We start from the raw sequence: 9,269 nt of genomic DNA, 5'->3' as shown, positions 1-9,269 counted from the left end.
AATAAGAATATGGTAGGACATTAGACTATGACTATGGTAGAATTAGAGTGTGAGCTCCTCTGAGGACAGTCAGTGACATGACTATGTACTCTGTAAAGTGCTGCAGAAGATGTCAGTGCTATATAAATACATAATAATAATAACATGGTAGGACATTAGACTATGACTGTGGTAGGATTAGAGTGTGTGTGAGCTCCTCTGAGGACAGTCAGTGACATGACTATGTACTCTGTAAAGTGCTGCAGAAGATGTCAGTGCTATATAAATACATAATAATACGAACATGGTAGGACATTAGACTATGACTGTGGTAGGATTAGAGTGTGTGTGAGCTCCTCTGAGGACAGTCAGTGATATGACTTTGTACTCTGTAAAGTGCTGCAGCAGATGTCAGTGCTATATAAGTACATAATAATAATATTGTAGGATATTAACTTGCCACTCTAATGCCTACATGCCCATGTGACTAAAACACAGGGCTGGATTTACCATAAGGCATTGTAGGCACATGCCTACAGGCACCTGATGATGGAAAGGCGGCTCACTCCCCTCCCCGAGCGCCTCTCTCCTTTCCTATGCAGAGTCCTGATGAGAATGTAAATGAGAGGTTACTCACCTGGATCTCGCCATTCCACTGTCGAGATCTCCCTTCAGTCAGGGGCACCTCTAGCTACTCAATACTGAGGTTCCTCTAGCTACCTAATACTTGGGGGCACCTCTAGCTACTCAATACTGAGGTTCCTCTAGCTACCTAATACTTGGGGGCACCTCTAGCTACTCAATACTGAGGTTCCTCTAGCTACCTAATACTTGGGGGCACCTCTAGCTACTTAAACTTGAGGGTACCTCTCTTGCTGGCCCCTCTGTTCTCCAACTGCTACTTGAGGGTACCTCTGACTAACTAATACTTGGGGGCGGGGCACCTGTAGCTACCTGACAGGAAAGTAAGGGAGGAGTGGCAGCAGTGTCAGCCAGCACACTTGTGGTGCAGTTTAGGTGGGGGTTTGTAGGTTCATGAAGGGCAAAGTCTAAGGTGCCAGGACATCTGTGCCTAGAGGCTCCTGTGAGGTAAATTCAGGCCTGATAAAACAGGAGTGTTTTAGGCCAGTGTTTCTCAACATTTTATTGGTATGTACCCCTTGTAAAACCCTGTACTCACCAAGTACCTGCTAGCAAAACAACCATTATCACAAGTACCTCTAGAATGACAAATATATATTTAATCATAGTTCGTGATAATTGGTTCTAAGCAATTTCCAAGCATTTACTATTGCTTTTAATTTGCTAAAATACTAATTTTGTGTTGTTGAAATAAGATTTATCACTTTCTAAAACTCCAAATTTGTTATTCTTGGCTAAGTATATCAAGCCCGAGTACCCCCTGGAACCATCAGAAGTACCCCCTGGGCCCATCAGAAGTACCCCCTGGGCCCATCAGAAGTACCCCCTGGAACCATCAGCAGTACCCCCTGGACCCATCAGAAGTACCCCCTGGACCCATCAGAAGTACCCCCTGGAACTATCAGCAGTACCCCCTGGACCCATCAGAAGTACCCCCTGGACCCATCAGAAGTACCCCCTGGAACCATCAGCAGTACCCCCTGGACCCATCAGCAGTACCCCCTGGACCCATCAGAAGTACCCCCTGGACCCATCAGAAGTACCCCCTGGAACCATCAGCAGTACCCCCTGGACCCATCAGCAGTACCCCCTGGACCCATCAGAAGTACCCCCTGGACCCATCAGAAGTACCCCCTGGAACCATCAGCAGTACCCCCTGGACCCATCAGCAGTTCCCCCTGGACCCATCAGCAGTACCCCCTGGACCCATCAGAAGTACCCCCTGGACCCATCAGAAGTACCCCCTGGAACCATCAGCAGTACCCCCTGGACCCATCAGCAGTACCCCCTGGACCCATCAGAAGTACCCCCTGGGGTACGCGTACCACATGTTGAGAACCTAGGCTTTAGACTGGATGGTCCTGGATAGGTATGAGAGAGACTAAAGCTACAGGAGGTCATGCATTCCACTTTTTGTTTTTTTTAATAATTTCAGCATTGTTAAAGTAGGGATCAGGTTTTGGAAAGTGAGAAAGCTAAAGAATTTAGGTTTTTTTTTGTTAGATCTCCATTTTTTTAAATAGGTGTTTTTGCTGTTTGTTGTACAATCCTTCACAGCCAACATAGCTGGCGATGGGACGTCTGAAGTCTAGAGGTTTGCTTTTACCAAATTAAGGGAGGGATCACACTTGCAGACGATTACACGCAAACATCCTGCCGCACAATAGTGGGTTTTGCAAAACTTAAAGAGACTGTAATTAAAAAAAAAAAGACCCTCTGGGCGATACTTACCTCGGAAGGGGGAAGCCTCAGAGTCCCAATGAGGCTTCCCCCTCCCCTGTAGCTTCAGGGAATCCAGCGCTGGCTCCCCCGAAACCTCCCGCAATCCTCCCTCGACAAGCAGGAGAATTATTTACCTCTCTGCGATCCTGCGCATGTGCCGTAGCAGCTCTTCATTCGGGTAAGGCGGAAATAGCCAAACCCAATTGTATCTGCTCTACTGCGCAAGTGCAAAAGGACTGGCGCCTGCGCAGTAGAGCGGATTGATCAGGTTCGGCTGTTCCCGCCCTAACTCGAATAAAGAGCGGCTAGTGCGTCTGCGCAGGATCGCGGTTGGTAAATATTGACCTTGCCGCACTTCGAGGGACCCTGGCAGGCTAACGGAGGGATGGAGGAGGACGGGGAAAGCTTCGTTAGGATCCAGAGGCTTCTCCCTCCCAAGGTAAGTATCATGGGCAGCACGGTGGCGTAGTGGTTAGCTCTCTCGCCTTGCAGCACTGGGTCCCTGGTTCGAATCCCAGCCAGGGCACTATCTGCAAAGAGTTTGTATGTTCTCTCTGTGTCTGCGTGGGTTTCCTCCGGGCACTCTGGTTTCCTCCCACATTTCAAAAAACATACAGATAAGTTAATTGGCTCCCTCTAAAATTGGCCCTAGACTACAGTACTTACACTACATAATATAGACTTATGACAATGGTAGGGATTAGATTGTGAGCTCCTTTGAGGGACAGTTAGTGACAAGATATATATATACCACTGTACAGCGCTGCGTAATATGTCGGTGCTATATAAATACTAAATAATAATAATAATAATCCCCCAGAGTAGGGTTTTTCCATTATAGGTTTTCTTTAAGGTTTTTTTTTTTTTTACAGTAGCCATTTCAATGAAATTGCGCGGGAATGTAGTGCAAGCTTTTATTTAAACGCCATGCGAAATCGCATATGCCACACAGGTCCCATAGCAGGAGAGTAACTGGAAGGGAGCAGCTCCTGTAATCAGGGGGGCCAAGAGCTGTTTTGGGGGCCCGACTACTAACCTTCCCTTCCTCCGATACAGGGGACTGTACTTTGCGTTAATCGACAGCGATTAACGCAAATCGCTGAAAAAAAAATTGTATTCTGCACCATTTTCAGGCGATTTCCCGGCGATCGCGTTTAGTGCTATAGAAGCGCTAATCGCGATCGCTGGGAAATCGCCCCAAGTGTGAATGGCGTTAATCGCCAGAGCAAATCGTTAGCAAAAGCGGTAGAATTTTGCGTTTTGTAAGTGTGAATGGACCCTAAGCCTTAGTGAAAATTATCACATCAGAGCAGCAAATATTGTAAAATTCCCCTACCTTTCTGTCCTGTGTGGGGATCTGATGCTGCTGCTGTACCTACAAGTGTCCAGCAGAGGGAGCAGGTGTGCTCTTCAGTGACAGCTGGGGTTGGTTTGTTGTGTTGAGGTTTCTACATCTCCAGGGAATCCATAGAAGAGAGAGACAGGCAGAGCTGCACACACAGAGCTCTCTCTCCCTGCACCCTGCTGGCAGGTGGACACATGAAGGGCTGTGTGCTCTGCTCCTGCCCCTCCTGCACAATATGTCCCCCACCGGATCTGTACCATCCATACCACTGTGAACCCTGTCGCCAGCCTCCCCCTGACCCTTGCTGTGACCAGTGACATGTATGGCTGAGCCCCTCACCGCCAGCACCAGCCATGAAGGACGGCGGGGAATCCAAGGACCAGCAGCTTACGGTAAGAGCTGCATTGTGATACTGCGGGGTCATTGTGTCACCTGTGCGTCTGAGGGGTCATATGTGTGCAGAGTGTGATATGTAAGCTTCTGTCTGTATAGGGAGCACCCCCTGTAGGGGCAATGTGTCAAGAGCCCACAATGTACACAGCAGTGGTCCTTACAGACCCAGCACTGCACATTAACTTAGGTCACTAGAGTTATTTTTTTTTATGGCATTTACATCTTCTGCAGCACTTTACAGAGTACAAAGTCATGTCACTGACTGTCCTCAGAGGAGCTCACACTCTAATCCTACCATAGTCATAGTCTAATGTCCTACTATATTATTATTATTATGTATTTATATAGCACTGGCATATTCTGCAGCACATTACAGAGTATATAGTCATGTCACTGACTCCTCAGAGGAGCTCACAATGTAATCCTGCCATAGTCATAGTCTAATGTCCTACCATATTATGTATTTATATATCACTTACATCTTCTGCAGCACTTTACAGAGTACATAGTCATGTCACTGACAGTCCTCAGAGGAGCTCACACTCTAATCCCTACCACAGTCATAGTCTAATGTCCTATAATATTATTATTATCCTTATTATGTATTTTCATAGCACTGACATCTTCTGCAGCACATTACAGAGTACATAGTCATGTCACTTACTGTTCTCAGAGGAGCTCACAATCGAATCCCTACCATAGTCTGATGCGCACACACATCCAATTTTGATTGGCTGATTTTTTATTTTTTTTTTTACTTCTGTGAAGTATGAAAGCTTACCTACACTATCTGTTCAAAGTATTCAAAATCTGTTGGCCTTCCAACTACATGAAAGTGGTAAACCTGGCCAATCAAAATTTAGATGTATGTTTATTATTATTTATATAGCGCCGACATCCGCAGTGCTCTGCAGAGTATATGGTCTTGTCACTAACTGTCCATCAGAGGAGCTCACAATCTAATCCTTGTCATAGTCATATGTCCATGTATATATTGTGTAACTTTTTTTTTTTCCGTGTCTTTGTATGTAATTTTATCTGGAGCTGTACCCATGTGTGTGCCTTATTCTATTTATTGCATAAGATAATAGTTAGTCCATCTTACTGCAGACTTGTGCAGAGTGGCTGGCAGGTGGGGTAATTAACTTCAGTCACCTGTGCTAGTTTCTAGTAAACACAAACTGTTGCGTTGAAGACAGGTTTGGTATTAGCAAGGGAACTGGAACTTTGCAGGGGGCTGAACAAATTTGGGAGTGACGATGATATCTGTCAATTTAAAATGCTCTTTTTTTTAAAAATTTTTTTACATTTCAAGAACCAGAATTAAAGCTAATAGAGTTGTTTGATCAAGGTTATTCACTGCTGAATCTGATTGATATAGTACCAGGTCCTGTAGATCAAATAAGATACTGTTATGCCTGGTACATGCCATACAGTTTCCTTGTCAGATAGACGGGTCGAATTGATTATTTCCAACAGGTCCGATCTGATTTCCGATCGCTTTTCTGATCGATTTTCTGACCACTTCTATATAAAAACGGTCAGAAAATCGATCAGAAATCAGATCGGACCTGTCGGGAAAAAATCAATTTGATCCATCTATCTGGCGGGAAATTGCATGGTGTGTACCAGGCATTGATTTGAAGTTAGGGCCCATTCACACTTGCGTTTGCAAAACGCCGCTGATTTTTGCTGGCGTTTTGCAGGAGTGATTTTTCTGCGATTTCAAGCGGAAAAATCACTGAACACTGCGGCGATTTTTATGTGGTCGCGTTTACCGCTTCTATAGCACTGAAACGCGATTGCCGGGAAATCGCCTGAAAATGGTGCAGGCTACGCGTTTGCGTTTGGCGTTTTTGGGCGATTTGCGCAAATTGCCCAAGTAAGAATGGGCCCATAGGGTTTTATTACACTAGCGCTTTCAAAAAAGCTAGCGTTTGAGTGTTTTGCCGAAATCGCCGGCAAAACACTCAAGTGTGAATTGGCCATAAAAGCTCCTCTCTGTCTGGAAGCTGCTGATCAGTTATTGTCAGATGATTAAATCCTTTATCTCTGTGTATTTATAGAACACTGAGGCTGGGAACACATTAAGCAGAAATGCTAGTGTTAACACAGCTAATGCAAGGCAATGGGCCGCATAAAAAAAACATCTGTTTGCGTTCTGCAATGTGCGTTTTTTTTCAAACACATGTTTTGTTGCATATTTTTCTAAAATGCATATAATTAAAGTTAATGGTGATGGAGGGGTATTGCGTTTTATTGCGTATTGATGCGTTTTTTTAATGCATTTTTTTCCCTCTCTCTGTTGGTGAGGTCTGATCGCTCCCCCTGTGTTTATTTTTTTTTAAATATATATATATATATATATATATATATATATATATATATATATATATATATATATATATATATATATATATATATATATATATATATATATATATATATATATATATATATATATATATATATATATATATATATATATATATATATATATATATATATATATATATATATATATATATATATATATATATTATATATATCTATCTTTACTATTTTTTTTTTTTTTAAATCCCCTCCCTCCCCCAGCCGGCCAATCACGGTGATCGGCTGTCATAGGCTTCTGCCTGTTAGAGCCGATCGCTCTCTTGTCCCCCAGGGGGACAGCCATGTCACACGGCTGTCCCCAGTACAGCTGATCGCAGTGCTGTACATGTAAATACACGGCGGTTTCGCCGTGTAACAGTCTTCCGAGGGGCAATCGCTGCTCGGAGACTGAAAGCGGAGCTCCGCCCACCAGGCAGGAGATGCGCGCGCAGCCTGCGCGTGATCTCCTGCAAACTGCTGCCCCAGGACTTTACGACTAATCGGCGTTAGCTGTTCCTGGGGCTGCCGCCACGGCCATCGGCGTAACGCGGTCGGCAAGCGGTTAAAGTTTGATGTATTTCCGCTTCCTGTTGACTTCCTAGTGATTCGCATAAAACGCATTAAAAAAAGCTTGCAAAACGCATATGTGATTTAGGTATGCAAACCGCAAATGCATTAAAACACGTGCAAAACGCAAGAAAAACTCATCAGCCGTTCTATTCTGTGAAGGCGGCGATTTGGGTGCATGGCACACCTGGTGATTTGGCGGGGGAGGGTGGTTGGTGGTAGGTGGGCCCCTTGACACCCCTTAAGCCCCAAGCACCTGCCTAGGTTGCCTGGTGGATAACCCTGCTCTAGCCGCCATAGTCCACAATGTAAATAGTCGACAATTATATAGGTGAACTCTGGCTAGTGGCAGGGACTGAAGTTGGAGTTAGGCTGTTATGTAGCTGACCTCTGGCTACGGATAGCAGCGGTATTAGCGGTTTAGACGAGTGGCGTTTCGGTAACTCTGGTGCTGGATAATATCGGCATCAGTGGAGGCAGCGGAGGGAGTTAGTGACCAGGTGCAAAGCTTCATACACACGTTAGATGAATCTCATAACGAATCAGTCTGTCAGGCTGATGAGAATGTAGTGTGTGTACGGCGGCCCCCGACAGACGGGGGTTAGGGAGAAGCCCCCTTGCCCATCCCCCACAGCGTTCACGTGATTGCGGCGGTGTGTATTTAGGCAATGGAGAAGCCGAGATAACGCTCTTCCTGCGCTAGGCAATCGAGGGAAATATAATGCAAGGTACACACTATGAGATTTTCTGGCAAATTTACTGTCAGATCGATTATTTTCAACATATCCGATTTCTAATCAATTTCTGACTGTTTTCCATTCACTTCTATCAGAAATTGATCTGAAATCAGTAAATCTGCCAGAAAATCTCATAGTGTGTACCTAGCATAAGAAATATATTGCCCTGCTACTAATTACCTAATCTGTCCTTTAACTTGTAGGGATGATCAAAGAGATGCAAATATTTCTGAGTTTATGCAAATATATGTACACTTTTTTTATGCAAATATATGCAGTTTCAAAATGGACCAATCAGCTTAAACTTGGGTTTAAAGTGATTGGTCCATTTTCGAAATGCATATATTTGCCCAAAAAATTGCATAAACTCAGAAACATTTGCCAGCTCCCTAATTACAGCGATTTTGCAGAAATCCCCCTGTGCCGCTTTAGTCTTAGGCTGCATTTCCACTTGTGCGGTGCGAATCGCCGCGGTAAAAATTCGCATGCGGATGCGAATTTCGCATGCGGGTCTATACGAATTTTCTTGCAAATTCGCATGCGAATTCGCATGGATGACGATGTATGCGAATTTAACCATGGCAGTGCTGGTGTGCTTTCCCATTGTTTCTATGCGAATTCGCATGAAAATTCGCATGAAAATTCGCATGCCCAAACCTCATGCGAATTTCCTATTAAATACATTGTATGCGATTCGCATAGCGGTATGCGGTATGCGAATTCTGATGGCTCTGCCATGCGAATTTTTTCTGCACAGAAAAACGCAAAGGAATCCTGACAAGTGGAAACAGTCCCATTCACTTGTATTGCTATGCGAATTTTCATGCGAAAAACGCATGCGAATTCGCTATAGTGGAAATGAGCCCTGAATTAACATTACGGTCAAACCAGTCAGTGCTAAGCAGGCATTGAAGTGACCTGATGCACCCCCGCAGCCCACTCTGTTTTCAAACCTCATTAATATGAAAGGTCAGTTTGATATACAGTGGGTTGCAAAAGTATTCGGCCCCCTTGAAGTTTTCCACATTTTGTCACATTACTGCCACAAACATGAATCAATTGTATTGGAATTCCACATGAAGGACCAATACAAAGTGGTGTACATGTGAGAAGTGGAACGAAAATCATACATGATTCCAAACATTTTTTACAAATAAATAACTGCAAAGTGGTGTGTGCATAATTATTCGGGCCCCCTTTGATTTGAGTGCAGTCAGTTGCCTATAGACATTGCCTGATGAGTGCTAATGACTAAATAGAGTGCACCTGTGTGTAATCTAATGTCAGTACAAATACAGCTGCTCTGTGAGGGCCTAAGAGGTTGTCTTAGAGTTTATTTGGAGCAACAACACAGTGAATTCCAAAGAACACACAAGAGAGGTCCAAGACAGGTCAGGGATCAAGTTATTGAGAAATTTAAAGCAGGCTTAGGCTACAAAAAGATTTCCAAAGCCTTGAACATCCCACGGAGCTCTGTTCAAGTGATCATTCAGAAATGGAAGGAGTATGGC

The 9,269-nt window shown here is 44.2% G+C and overlaps 1 protein-coding gene across 1 annotated transcript in view; it reads left to right on the top strand.

The window, feature by feature from the left end:
• The first annotated feature begins 3,809 nt into the window (after window positions 1-3,809).
• Window positions 3,810-9,269, top strand: part of KIF19 (kinesin family member 19) — a 166,326-nt gene continuing 160,866 nt past the window's right edge. The window contains exon 1 of the mRNA XM_068263807.1: window positions 3,810-4,080. Coding sequence (XP_068119908.1) covers window positions 4,042-4,080 — 39 coding nt within the window. The 5' untranslated portion in view covers window positions 3,810-4,041. The remainder of the gene's footprint in view (window positions 4,081-9,269) is intronic.

This window comes from Hyperolius riggenbachi, chromosome 12 (genome assembly GCF_040937935.1).
Source record: "Hyperolius riggenbachi isolate aHypRig1 chromosome 12, aHypRig1.pri, whole genome shotgun sequence".
In the NCBI taxonomy this organism is placed as follows: Eukaryota; Metazoa; Chordata; class Amphibia; order Anura; family Hyperoliidae; genus Hyperolius; species Hyperolius riggenbachi.
This window is presented reverse-complemented; position numbering and strand designations above follow the sequence as displayed.